We start from the raw sequence: 15,503 nt of genomic DNA, 5'->3' as shown, positions 1-15,503 counted from the left end.
AGCCGGCTGCTCCAGGAGGACAATGTAATACCAGGCACACACACGGTCAGCCGGCTGCTCCAGGAGGACAATGTAATACCAGGCACACACACGGTCAGCCGGCTGCTCCAGGAGGACAATGTAATACCAGGCACACACATGGTCAGCCGGCTGCTCCAGGAGGACAATGTAATACCAGGCACACACATGGTCAGCCGGCTGCTCCAGGAGGACAATGTAATACCAGGCACACACATGGTCAGCCGGCTGCTCCAGGAGGACAATGTAATACCAGACACACACATGGTCAGCCGGCTGCCCCAGGAGGACAATGTAATACCAGACACACACATGGTCAGCCGGCTGCTCCAGGAGGACAATGTAATACCAGGCACACACATGGTCAGCCGGCTCCTCCAGGAGGACAATGTAATACCAGGCACACACATGGTCAGCCGGCTGCTCCAGGAGGACAATGTAATACCAGGCACACACACGGTCAGCCGGCTGCCCCAGGAGGACAATGTGTGACACCAGAGGTTACTCATGCTCTTATATACTCCAGTACATACAATATGTGCGGAAACTGGACACTTAAGGGATGGGGGTTCTGTCAATACAGAATTTTCTGATCCATTAGTGTCTGAGATGTAACTTGAAGCTCCCGGGCTATAATACTGGTATCTTCTTATGTGTCTGAGGAGCCTCCAGGTTCCCTCCGGTTCTGGATCCTGGTCATATCCGCTGCCTCAGCATTCCCTCCGCTATGACGTTCCGGTGTAATAGTCTCTTAGTTGCACAGTAAATCAATGTCTCATCCTACGTAGATACTTTGTATCAGGTAATGATCCAACCCAATAGAGTAGTGATTGTTCTTCATCACCACAAGGATTGCTGGGACATTGGAGTTCTACCGGATTCTATTCCTCCACTGAATCCCTGGACCCGGATTCATTTGTCTGCTCTGACACTATGGGGGAGATTTATCAAAAGTGTCTGAGAGTAGAACTGTTCTAGGTGCCAATGGCAATCAGAGCGCAGCTTCCACTCTGCTTTTATTTCTCAGACACTTTTTATAAATCTCCCCCTCATTTAGATAGATGGATCACAGCATCGTGTAATAATCCACATACAAAACTCCCTTCCAGGACCTTATGATAGTATTCATGAATATAAGCTCAAGGTCCTGAGAGGGAGATTGGTAATGGACAGTTAGAGATCGCATGACCCTCATTTCCAACATAAGGTCCTGGAAGGTCGTGGACTGGTTTGACATGTGGTTTATTACACTGCGCTGGATCCGTCCTGCTAAATGAGATCTAGAATTCAGCGACTGATGTTCCCTGAGGAATAGAACCCGGTGGATCTGTGCTCTCTACAGCCAGTGTTATGTACTGTCCCTGGAGAGATGTGTAATCAGACCTCACACTGCTGTGCTCTGTGCTCTCTACAGCCAGTGTTATGTACTGTCCCTGGAGAGATGTGTAATCAGACCTCACACTGCTGTGCTCTGTGCTCTCTGCAGCCAGTGTTATGTATTGTCCCTGGAGAGATGTGTAATCAGACCTCACACTGCTGTGCTCTGTGCTCTCTGCAGCCAGTGTTATGTATTGTTCCTGGAGAGATGTGTAATCAGACCTCACACTGCTGTGCTCTGTGCTCTCTGCAGCCAGTGTTATATATTGTCCCTGGAGAGATGTGTAATCAGACCTCACACTGCTGTGCTCTGTGCTCTCTACAGCCAGTGTTATGTACTGTCCCTGGAGAGATGTGTAATCAGACCTCACACTGCTGTGCTCTGTGCTCTCTACAGCCAGTGTTATGTACTGTCCCTGGAGAGATGTGTAATCAGACCTCACACTGCTGTGCTCTGTGCTCTCTGCAGCCAGTGTTATGTCTTGTCCCTGGAGAGATGTGTAATCAGACCTCACACTGCTGTGCTCTGTGCTCTCTGCAGCCAGTGTTATGTATTGTCCCTGGAGAGATGTGTAATCAGACCTCACACTGCTGTGCTCTGTGCTCTCTACAGCCAGTGTTATGTACTGTCCCTGGAGAGATGTGTAATCAGACCTCACACTGCTGTGCTCTGTGCTCTCTGCAGCCAGTGTTATGTATTGTCCCTGGAGAGATGTGTAATCAGACCTCACACTGCTGTGCTCTGTGCTCTCTGCAGCCAGTGTTATGTATTGTTCCTGGAGAGATGTGTAATCAGACCTCACACTGCTGTGCTCTGTGCTCTCTGCAGCCAGTGTTATATATTGTCCCTGGAGAGATGTGTAATCAGACCTCACACTGCTGTGCTCTGTGCTCTCTACAGCCAGTGTTATGTACTGTCCCTGGAGAGATGTGTAATCAGACCTCACACTGCTGTGCTCTGTGCTCTCTACAGCCAGTGTTATGTACTGTCCCTGGAGAGATGTGTAATCAGACCTCACACTGCTGTGCTCTGTGCTCTCTGCAGCCAGTGTTATGTCTTGTCCCTGGAGAGATGTGTAATCAGACCTCACACTGCTGTGCTCTGTGCTCTCTGCAGCCAGTGTTATGTACTGTCCCTGGAGAGATGTGTAATCAGACCTCACACTGCTGTGCTCTGTGCTCTCTACAGCCAGTGTTATGTACTGTCCCTGGAGAGATGTGTAATCAGACCTCACACTGCTGTGCTCTGTGCTCTCTACAGCCAGTGTTATGTACTGTCCCTGGAGAGATGTGTAATCAGACCTCACACTGCTGTGCTCTGTGCTCTCTGCAGCCAGTGTTATGTCTTGTCCCTGGAGAGATGTGTAATCAGACCTCACACTGCTGTGCTCTGTGCTCTCTGCAGCCAGTGTTATGTACTGTCCCTGGAGAGATGTGTAAACAGACCTCACACTGCTGTGCTCTGTGCTCTCTACAGCCAGTGTTATGTACTGTCCCTGGAGATATGTAATCAGACCTCACACTGCTGTGCTCTGTGCTCTCTGCAGCCAGTGTTATGTCTTGTCCCTGGAGAGATGTGTAATCAGACCTCACACTGCTGTGCTCTGTGCTCTCTGCAGCCAGTGTTATGTACTGTCCCTGGAGAGATGTGTAATCAGACCTCACACTGCTGTGCTCTGTGCTCTCTGCAGCCAGTATTATGTATTATCCCTGGAGAGATGTGTAATCAGACCTCACAATGCTGTGCTCTGTGCTCTCTGCAGCCAGTGTTATGTATTGTCCCTGGAGAGATGTGTAATCAGACCTCACACTGCTGTGCTCTGTGCTCTCTGCAGCCAGTGTTATGTATTGTCCCTGGAGAGATGTGTAATCAGACCTCACACTGCTGTGCTCTGTGCTCTCTGCAGCCAGTGTTATGTACTGTACCTGGAGAGATGTGTAATCAGACCTCACACTGCTGTGCTCTGTGCTCTCTGCAGCCAGTGTTATGTATTGTCCCTGGAGAGATGTGTAATCAGACCTCACACTGCTGTGCTCTGTGCTCTCTGCAGCCAGTGTTATGTACTGTACCTGGAGAGATGTGTAATCAGACCTCACACTGCTGTGCTCTGTGCTCTCTGCAGCCAGTGTTATGTACTGTACCTGGAGAGATGTGTAATCAGACCTCACACTGCTGTGCTCTGTGCTCTCTGCAGCCAGTGTTATGTACTGTCCCTGGAGAGATGTGTAATCAGACCTCACACTGCTGTGCTCTGTGCTCTCTGCAGCCAGTGTTATGTACTGTACCTGGAGAGATGTGTAATCAGACCTCACACTGCTGTGCTCTGTGCTCTCTGCAGCCAGTGTTATGTACTGTACCTGGAGAGATGTGTAATCAGACCTCACACTGCTGTGCTCTGTGCTCTCTGCAGCCAGTGTTATGTACTGTACCTGGAGAGATGTGTAATCAGACCTCACACTGCTGTGCTCTGTGCTCTCTGCAGTCAGTGTTATGTATTGTCCCTGGAGAGATGTGTAATCAGACCTCACACTGCTGTGCTCTGTGCTCTCTGCAGCCAGTGTTATGTACTGTACCTGGAGAGATGTGTAATCAGACCTCACACTGCTGTGCTCTGTGCTCTCTGCAGCCAGTGTTATGTACTGTCCCTGGAGAGATGTGTAATCAGACCTCACACTGCTGTGCTCTGTGCTCTCTGCAGCCAGTGTTATGTATTGTCCCTGGAGAGATGTGTAATCAGACCTCACACTGCTGTGCTCTGTGCTCTCTGCAGCCAGTGTTATGTACTGTCCCTGGAGAGATGTGTAATCAGACCTCACACTGCTGTGCTCTGTGCTCTCTGCAGCCAGTGTTATGTATTGTCCCTGGAGAGATGTGTAATCAGACCTCACACTGCTGTGCTCTGTGCTCTCTGCAGCCAGTGTTATGTACTGTCCCTGGAGAGATGTGTAATCAGACCTCACACTGCTGTGCTCTGTGCTCTCTGCAGCCAGTGTTATGTATTGTCCCTGGAGAGATGTGTAATCAGACCTCACACTGCTGTGCTCTGTGCTCTCTGCAGCCAGTGTTATGTATTGTCCCTGGACAGATGTGTAATCACACCTCACACTGCTGTGCTCTGTGCTCTCTGCATCCAGTGTTAGTTATTGTCCCTGGAGAGATGTGTAATCAGACCTCACACTGCTGTGCTCTGTGCTCTCTGCAGCCAGTGTTAGTTATTGTCCCTGGAGAGACATGTGATCAGACCTCACACTGCTGTGCTCTGTGCTCTCTGCAGTCAGTGTTATGTATTGTCCCTGGAGAGATGTGTAATCAGACCTCACACTGCTGTGCTCTGTGCTCTCTGCAGCCAGTGTTATGTACTGTACCTGGAGAGATGTGTAATCAGACCTCACACTGCTGTGCTCTGTGCTCTCTGCAGCCAGTGTTATGTACTGTCCCTGGAGAGATGTGTAATCAGACCTCACACTGCTGTGCTCTGTGCTCTCTGCAGCCAGTGTTATGTATTGTCCCTGGAGAGATGTGTAATCAGACCTCACACTGCTGTGCTCTGTGCTCTCTGCAGCCAGTGTTATGTACTGTCCCTGGAGAGATGTGTAATCAGACCTCACACTGCTGTGCTCTGTGCTCTCTGCAGCCAGTATTATGTATTGTCCCTGGAGAGATGTGTAATCAGACCTCACACTGCTGTGCTCTGTGCTCTCTGCAGCCAGTGTTATGTATTGTCCCTGGACAGATGTGTAATCAGACCTCACACTGCTGTGCTCTGTGCTCTCTGCATCCAGTGTTAGTTATTGTCCCTGGAGAGATGTGTAATCAGACCTCACACTGCTGTGCTCTGTGCTCTCTGCAGCCAGTATTATGTATTATCCCTGGAGAGATGTGTAATCAGACCTCACAATGCTGTGCTCTGTGCTCTCTGCAGCCAGTGTTATGTATTGTCCCTGGAGAGATGTGTAATCAGACCTCACACTGCTGTGCTCTGTGCTCTCTGCAGCCAGTGTTATGTATTGTCCCTGGAGAGATGTGTAATCAGACCTCACACTGCTGTGCTCTGTGCTCTCTGCAGCCAGTGTTATGTACTGTCCCTGGAGAGATGTGTAATCAGACCTCACACTGCTGTGCTCTGTGCTCTCTGCAGCCAGTGTTATGTATTGTCCCTGGAGAGATGTGTAATCAGACCTCACACTGCTGTGCTCTGTGCTCTCTGCAGCCAGTGTTAGTTATTGTCCCTGGAGAGATGTGTAATCAGACCTCACACTGCTGTGCTCTGTGCTCTCTGCAGCCAGTGTTATGTATTGTGCCTGGAGAGATGTGTAATCAGACCTCACACTGCTGTGCTCTGTGCTCCCTGCAGCCAGTGTTAGGTATTGTCCCTGGAGAGATGTGTAATCAGACCTCACACTGCTGTGCTCTGAGCTCTCTGCAGCCAGTGTTATATATTGTTCCTGGAGAGATGTGTAATCAGACCTCACACTGCTGTGCTCTGTGCTCTCTGCAGCCAGTGTTAGTTATTGTCCCTGGAGAGATGTGTAATCAGACCTCACACTGCTGTGCTCTGTGCTCTCTGCAGCCAGTGTTATGTACTGTACCTGGAGAGATGTGTAATCAGACCTCACACTGCTGTGCTCTGTGCTCTCTGCAGCCAGTGTTATGTACTGTCCCTGGAGAGATGTGTAATCAGACCTCACACTGCTGTGCTCTGTGCTCTCTGCAGCCAGTGTTATGTATTGTCCCTGGAGAGATGTGTAATCAGACCTCACACTGCTGTGCTCTGTGCTCTCTGCAGCCAGTGTTATGTATTGTCCCTGGAGAGATGTGTAATCAAACCTCACACTGCTGTGCTCTGTGCTCTCTGCATCCAGTGTTATGTATTGTCCCTGGACAGATGTGTAATCAGACCTCACACTGCTGTGCTCTGTGCTCTCTGCATCCAGTGTTAGTTATTGTCCCTGGAGAGATGTGTAATCAGACCTCACACTGCTGTGCTCTGTGCTCTCTGCAGCCAGTGTTAGTTATTGTCCCTGGAGAGATATGTGATCAGACCTCACACTGCTGTGCTCTTTGCTCTCTGCAGCCAGTGTTATGTATAGTCCCTGGAGAGATGTGTAATCAGACCTCACACTGCTGTGCTCTGTGCTCTCTGCAGCCAGTGTTATGTATTGTCCCTGGAGAGATGTGTAATCAGACCTCACACTGCTGTGCTCTGTGCTCTCTGCAGCCAGTGTTATGTATTGTCCCTGGAGAGATGTGTAATCAGACCTCACACTGCTGTCCTCTGTGCTCTCTGCAGCCAGTGTTAGTTATTGTCCCTGGAGAGATGTGTAATCAGACCTCACACTGCTGTGCCCTGTGCTCTCTGCAGCCAGTGTTATGTATTGTCCCTGGAGAGATGTGTAATCAGACCTCACACTGCTGTGCTCTGTGCTCTCTGCAGTCAGTGTTATGTATTGTGCCTGGAGAGATGTGTAATCAGACCTCACACTGCTGTGCCCTGTGCTCCCTGCAGCCAGTGTTAGGTATTGTCCCTGGAGAGATGTGTAATCAGACCTCACACTGCTGTGCTCTGAGCTCTCTGCAGCCAGTTTTATATATTTTTCCTGGAGAGATGTGTAATCAGACCTCACACTGCTGTGCTCTGTGCTCTCTGCAGCCAGTGTTAGTTATTGTCCCTGGAGAGATGTGTAATCAGACCTCACACTGCTGTGCTCTGTGCTCTCTGCAGTCAGTGTTATGTATTGTGCCTGGAGAGATGTGTAATCAGACCTCACACTGCTGTGCTCTGTGCTCTCTGCAGCCAGTGTTCTGTATTGTCCCTGGAGAGATGTGTAATCAGACCTCACACTGCTGTGCTCTGTGCTCTCTGCAGCCAGTGTCATGTATTGTCCCTGGAGAGATGTGTAATCAGACCTCACACTGCTGTGCTCTGTGCTCTCTGCAGCCAGTGTTATGTATTGTCCCTGGAGAGATGTGTAATCAGACCTCACACTGCTGTGCTCTGTGCTCTCTGCAGCCAGTGTTATGTATTGTCCCTGGAGAGATGTGTAATCAGACCTCACACTGCTGTACTCTGTGCTCTCTGCAGCCAGTGTCATGTATTGTCCCTGGAGAGATGTGTAATCAGACCTCACACTGCTGTGCTCTGTGCTCTCTGCAGCCAGTGTTATGTATTGTCCCTGGAGAGATGTGTAATCAGACCTCACACTGCTGTGCTCTGTGCTCTCTGCAGCCAGTGTTATGTATTGTCCCTGGAGAGATGTGTAATCAGACCTCACACTGCTGTGCTCTGTGCTCTCTGCAGCCAGTGTTATCTATTATCCCTGGAGAGATGTGTAATCAGACCTCACACTGCTGTGCTCTGTGCTCTCTGCAGCCAGTGTTATGTATTGTCCCTGGAGAGATGTGTAATCAGACCTCACACTGCTGTACTCTGTGCTCTCTGCAGCCAGTGTCATGTATTGTCCCTGGAGAGATGTGTAATCAGACCTCACACTGCTGTGCTCTGTGCTCTCTGCAGCCAGTGTTATGTATTGTGCCTGGAGAGATGTGTAATCAGACCTCACACTGCTGTGCTCTGTGCTCTCTGCAGCCAGTGTTATGTATTGTCCCTGGAGAGATGTGTAATCAGACCTCACACTGCTGTGCTCTGTGCTCCCTGCAGCCAGTGTTATGTATTATCCCTGGAGAGATGTGTAATCAGACCTCACACTGCTGTGCTCTGTGCTCTCTGCAGCCAGTGTTATGTATTGTCCCTGGATAGATGTGTAATCAGACCTCACACTGCTGTGCTCTGTGCTCTCTGCAGCCAGTGTTATGTATTGTCCCTGGAGAGATGTGTAATCAGACCTAACACTGCTGTGCCCTGAGCTCTCTGCAGCCAGTGTTATGTATGGTCCCTGGAGAGATGTGTAATCAGACCTCACACTGCTGTGCTCTGTTCTCTCTGCAGCCAGTGTTATGTATGGTCCCTGGAGAGATGTGTAATTATACCTCGCACTGCTGTGCTCTGTGCTCCCTGCAGCCAGTGTTATGTATTATCCCTGGAGAGATGTGTAATCAGACCTCACACTGCTGTGCTCTGTGCTCTCTGCAGCCAGTGTTATGTATTGTCCCTGGAGAGATGTGTAATCAGACCTCACACTGCTGTGCTCTGTGCTCTCTGCAGCCAGTGTTATGTATTATCCCTGGAGAGATGTGTAATCAGACCTCACACTGCTGTGCCCTGAGCTCTCTGCAGCCAGTGTTAGTTATTGTCCCTGGAGAGATGTGTAATCAGACCTCACACTGCTGTGCTCTGTGCTCTCTGCAGCCAGTGTTATGTATTATCCCTGGAGAGATGTGTAATCAGACCTCACACTGCTGTGCCCTGAGCTCTCTGCAGCCAGTGTTATGTACTGTCCCTGGAGAGATGTGTAATCAGACCTCACACTGCTGTGCTCTGTGCTCTCTACAGCCAGTGTTATGTACTGTCCCTGGAGAGATGTGTAATCAGACCTCACACTGCTGTGCCCTGAGCTCTCTGCAGCCAGTGTTAGTTATTGTCCCTGGAGAGATGTGTAATCAGACCTTTGTGTGTAGTTGGTAATAGAAGGGCTGTGACAAATGTGTTTATGTATGCCTGCATTGTAGCTTCCCAAAGTGCACATGTGGAGTCTCCTCACACTGCTGTGCTCTCTGTTCTCTGCCTTGAACTGCTCCACTCCCCTCTGCTTTAAAAATTTAAAAGCCGTACTAGGTTCCTGGTTGAATACTACAGGCAATGAGAACAGAAGAGGAGGGACTGTGGAGCAGTGTAAGGCAGAGAACTAAGAGCGCAGCAGTGTGAGGACACTCCGCCATTGCACTTGGAGAAGCAACAATCCTGGAATCTAAACCCATATTTCACAGTTCTGCTGCTACCAACAACAAGCACAAAGTTTGCCCGGCTTGATTACACATCCCTCCAGGGACAATACATATTACTGCCCGTATCTGTGGAAGGTGAATCCTGCTGACAGGCGCCCTTCAGGCAGCAGACATGATAATTCATAGGACAATCATAGGACTATCCGGAATATTGGGTTCTCGGGAGCTGTAACCCTTCGATGACCTGCGGTCTGTGGATGTGTGTAGTGATGGATCTATAGTAACGAGTCTTCCAATAACCGACCACAATGATGGGGGTTCTCCTCATTAGGGATAATTATAGGACTATGTCATTGTATGTATTGTCCCCACTACAGGACCTCTCCGACCCCATGACAACACTTCCTGTGCTTATGCTCTCAGTGTCATCATAGGAACGCTGGACCTTTGGGTGTAAAATCCGGATTGTGATTTGGTTCCTATAAGGTCCAGTTCCCCTCTGATGACTCAATCACCAGAGCACGGACCAGGACAGGAAGGTTCTCATGAAGACACAGAATCTGGAACCTGAAACATCGATACTCTGCAGTATCATTACTGAGGAATAAATTCTGGTCCGGTTCTGTCTGACCTTCACTCCTGGGTCCCGGCTTGTTCCAAAGTGAGCGACAACCAGATCTACAGCCGTATTCACAGCCTTCACCAGTCCTGGAAGAGAAAAGGACCGTGAGACACATGTACAAATACACCACATGGAGCTGCTATGTGACCCAACAAATACACCACATGCAGCTGCTATGTGACCCAACAAATACACCACATGCAGCTGCTATAGGACCCAACAAATACACTACATGCAGCTGCTATGTGACCCAACAAATACACCACATGCAGCTGCTATGTGACCCAACAAACACACCACATACAGCTGCTATGTGACCCAACAAATACACTACATGCAGCTGCTATGTGACCCAACAAATACACTACATGCAGCTGCTATGTGACCCAACAAATACACCACATGCCTCTGCTATGTGACCCAACAAATACACTACATGCAGCTGCTATGTGACCCAACAAATACACCACATGCAGCTGCTATGTGACCCAACAAATACACCACATGCAGCTGCTGTGTAACCCAACACATACACCACATGCAGCTGCTATGTGACCCAACAAATACACCACATGCAGCTGCTATGTGACCCAACACATACACCACATGCAGCTGCTATGTGACCCAACAAATACACCACATGCAGCTGCTGTGTAACCCAACACATACACCACATGCAGCTGCTATGTGACCCAACACATACACCACATGCAGCTGCTATAGGACCCAACAAATACACCACATGCAGCTGCTATGTGACCCAACAAATACACCACATGCAGCTGCTATGTGACCCAACAAATACACCACATGCAGCTGCTATGTGACCCAACACATACACCACATGCAGCTGCTATGTGACCCAACAAATACACCACATGCAGCTGCTATGTGACCCAACAAATACACCACATGGAGCTGCTATGTGACCCAACACATACACCACATGCAGCTGCTATGTGACCCAACACATACACCACATGCAGCTGCTATGTGACCCAACACATACACCACATGCAGCTGCTATGTGACCCAACAAATACACCACATGCAGCTGCTATGTGACCCAACAAATACACCACATGCAGCTGCTATGTGACCCAACAAATACACCACATGCAGCTGCTATGTGACCCAACAAATACACCACATGGAGCTGCTATGTGACCCAACAAATACACCACATGCAGCTGCTATAGGACCCAACAAATACACCACATGCAGCTGCTATGTGACCCAACAAATACACCACATGCAGCTGCTATGTGACCCAACAAATACACCACATGCAGCTGCTATGTGACCCAACAAATACACTACATGCAGCTGCTATGTGACCCAACAAATACACCACATGAAGCTGCTATGTGACCCAACACATACACCACATGCAGCTGCTATGTGACCCAACAAATACACCACATGCAGCTGCTATGTGACCCAACAAATACACCACATGCAGCTGCTATGTGACCCAACAAATACACCACATGCAGCTGCTATGTGACCCAACAAATACACCACATGCCGCTGCTATGTGACCCAACACATACACCACATGCAGCTGCTATGTGACCCAACACATTCACTACATGCAGCTGCTATGTGACCCAACAAATACACCACATGCCTCTGCTATGTGACCCAACAAATACACCACATGCAGCTGCTATGTGACCCAACAAATACACCACATGCCTCTGCTATGTGACCCAACAAATACACCACATGCAGCTGCTATGTGACCCAACAAATACACCACATGCAGCTGCTATGTGACCCAACAAATACACTACATGCAGCTGCTATGTGACCCAACACATACACCACATGCAGCTGCTATGTGACCCAACAAATACACTACATACAGCTGCTATGTGACCCAACAATACACCACATGCCTCTGCTATGTGACCCAACACATACACCACATCCAGGTGCTATGTGACCCAACAAAAACACCACATGCAGCTGCTATGTGACCCAACAAATACACCACATGCAGCTGCTATGTGACCCAACAAATACACCACATGCAGCTGCTATGTGACCCAACAAATACACCACATGTAGCTGCTATGTGACCCAACAAATACACCACATGCAGCTGCTGTGTGACCCAACAAATACACCACATGTAGCTGCTATGTGACCCAACAAATACACCACATGCAGCAGCTATGTGACCCAACAAATACACCACATGCAGCTGCTATGTGACCCAACAAATACACCACAGGCAGCTGCTATGTGACCCAACAAATACACCACATGCAGCTGCTATGTGACCCAACAAATACACCACATGCAGCTGCTATGTGACCCAACAAATACACCACATGAAGCTGCTATGTGACCCAACAAATACACTACATGCAGCTGCTATGTGACCCAACAAATACACCACATGCAGCTGCTATGTGACCCAACAAATACACCACATGGAGCTGCTATGTGACCCAACACATACACCACATGCAGCTGCTATGTGACCCAACAAATACACCACATGCAGCTGCTATGTGACCCAACAAATACACCACATGCAGCTGCTATGTGACCCAACACATACACCACATGCAGCTGCTATGTGACCCAACAAATACACCACATGCAGCTGCTATGTGACCCAACAAATACACTACATGCAGCTGCTATGTGACCCAACAAATACACCACATGCCTCTGCTATGTGACCCAACAAATACACCACATGCAGCTGCTATGTGACCCAACAAAAACACCACATGCAGCTGCTATGTGACCCAACAATACAGCACATGCAGCTGCTATGTGACCCAACAAATACACTACATGCAGCTGCTATGTGACCCAACAAATACACCACATGCAGCTGCTATGTGACCCAACAAATACACCACATGCAGCTGCTATGTGACCCAACAAATACACCACATGCAGCTGCTATGTGACCCAACAAATACACCACATGCCTCTGCTATGTGACCCAACAAATACACCACATGCAGCTGCTATGTGACCCAACAAATACACCACATGCAGCTGCTATGTGACCCAACAAATACACCACATGCAGCTGCTATGTGACCCAACAAATACACCACATGCAGCAGCTATGTGACCCAACAATACACCACATGCAGCTGTTATGTGACCCAACACATACACCACATGAAGCTGCTATGTGACCCAACAAATACACCACATGCAGCTGCTATGTGACCCAACAAATACACCACATGCCTCTGCTATGTGACCCAACAAATACACCACATGCAGCTGCTATGTGACCCAACAAATACACCACATGCAGCTGCTTTGTGACCCAACAAATACAGCACATGAAGCTGCTATGTGACCCAACAAATACACCACATGCAGCTGCTATGTGACCCAACAAATACACCACATGCAGCTGCTATGTGACCCAACAAATACACCACATGCAGCTGCTATGTGACCCAACACATACACCACATGAAGCTGCTATGTGACCCAACAAATACACCACATGCAGCTGCTATGTGACCCAACAAATACACTACATGCAGCTGCTGTGTGACCCAACACATACACCACATGCAGCTGCTATGTGACCCAACAATACAGCACATGCAGCTGCTATGTGACCCAACACATACACCACATGCAGCTGCTGTGTGACCCAACACATACACCACATGCAGCTGCTATGTGAGCCAACAAATACACCACATGCAGCTGCTATGGGACCCAACAAATACACCACATGCGGCTGCTATGTGACCCAACACATACACCACATGCAGCTGCTATGTGACCCAACAAATACACCACATGCAGCTGCTATGTGACCCAACAAATACTCCACATGCAGCTGCTATGTGACCCAACAAATACACCACATGCAGCTGCTATGTGACCCAACAAATACACCACATGCAGCTGCTATGTGACCCAACAAATACACCACATGCAGCTGCTATAGGACCCAACAAATACACTACATGCAACTGCCATGTGACCCAACAAATACACCACATGCAGCTGCTATGTGACCCAACAAATACACCACATGCAGCTGCTATGTGACCCAACAAATACACCACATGCAGCTGCTATGTGACCCAACAAATACACCACATGCAGCTGCTATAGGACCCAACAAATACACTACATGCAACTGCCATGTGACCCAACAAATACACCACATGCAGCTGCTATGTGACCCAACAAATACACCACATGCAGCTGCTATGTGACCCAACAAATACACCACATGCAGCTGCTATGTGACCCAACAAATACACCACATGCAGCTGCTATGTGACCCAACAAATACACCACATGCAGCTGCTATAGGACCCAACAAATACACCACATGCAGCTGCTATAGGACCCAACAAATACACTACATGCAACTGCCATGTGACCCAACAAATACACCACATGCAGCTGCTATGTGACCCAACAAATACACCACATGCAGCTGCTATGTGACCCAACAAATACACCACATGCAGCTGCTATGTGACCCAACAAATACACCACATGCAGCTGCTATGTGACCCAACAAATACACCACATGCAGCTGCTATAGGACCCAACAAATACACTACATGCAGCTGCTATGTGACCCAACAAATACACCACATGCAGCTGCTATAGGACCCAACAAATACTCCACATGCAGCTGCTATGGGACCCAACAAATACACCACATGCGGCTGCTATGTGACCCAACAAATACACCACATGCAGCTGCTATGTGACCCAACACATGAAGCTTATGTATTCTTATAGAGCATACAGAAAACTTGGGACCAGAAAAAAACCTGCCAGGGGCCACAAAAACGAACAATAAATGGAGTTGCTATAGGACCCCAAAATCTATACTGCTATGAAGCTACTATGGGACTCAAGAAAAACTGCAAATGAAGCTGCTATGGAACCATTGGAAAACTTGCTTTACTTGTAGCTGCTATAGAACCCCACAAAGCTGCTGCTTTGGGACCTGGAGGGTGACAGGGGGGGGGGGTACAATACTTTATTCACACCCCTTTTACCCACTTACCCCTTTTTTGCAAGAGATCAATAGACACGGCCTCCACGCTGCAGTCTGGGGAGAGGCAGAACTCGGCCGGGGGGCGCTCCGTCATGGAGAAATAGTCTGGGAAAAAGTCACTGGAGATCAGAGACGAAGGTTTTCCTATGGAAAAAAAAAAAGATAAGTTATGATGGAAAATGATAAAAATCAGATAAGATGTCAGCACAGAGAACGATATGAAAGTGGAATGAAAGGCGAGAAATTCATTCAAAATAACAAAACAATCCACAAGCGAAAGCGCGGAAAATGATGTGACATGAATGGAACAGAAATCTGCTAAATCTACAACACAAACTGCTCAAGATGACGGATAATAAACGTCCCTTTCATTCATAGATCCATTCATTCATTCATTCCTAGATCGTCTGCATATGATACAAAATTACTTTATTTCACTAGAATTTTTGTACGATCATTTTTGCCAAACCAGTCGCTGACTTTATCATTCATTCATTCATTCATTCCTAGACATTATGCAATATAGAAGTAAATATACAACACTTCTTTCTTTCCTATCATTCCTTCTCTGTTCCTTTTGCAAAAATTCTGTAATTCATTGATTATTCCCATTTTAT

At 48.3% G+C, this 15,503-nt stretch overlaps 1 protein-coding gene across 3 annotated transcripts in view; it reads right to left on the bottom strand.

Moving 5' to 3' along the window:
• Window positions 1–15,503, bottom strand: part of RUSC2 (RUN and SH3 domain containing 2) — a 75,390-nt gene that overhangs the window by 11,600 nt on the left and 48,287 nt on the right. For all 3 annotated transcript variants that reach the window (XM_072132805.1, XM_072132803.1, XM_072132804.1), the window contains 2 exons: window positions 14,896–15,030; window positions 9,870–9,946 (listed from right to left, as the gene is read on the bottom strand). In XM_072132805.1, coding sequence (XP_071988906.1) covers window positions 9,870–9,946; window positions 14,896–15,030 — 212 coding nt within the window. The remainder of the gene's footprint in view (window positions 1–9,869; window positions 9,947–14,895; window positions 15,031–15,503) is intronic.

This window comes from Engystomops pustulosus, chromosome 1, assembly GCF_040894005.1.
Source record: "Engystomops pustulosus chromosome 1, aEngPut4.maternal, whole genome shotgun sequence".
Classification (NCBI taxonomy): domain Eukaryota; kingdom Metazoa; phylum Chordata; class Amphibia; order Anura; family Leptodactylidae; genus Engystomops; species Engystomops pustulosus.
This window is presented reverse-complemented; position numbering and strand designations above follow the sequence as displayed.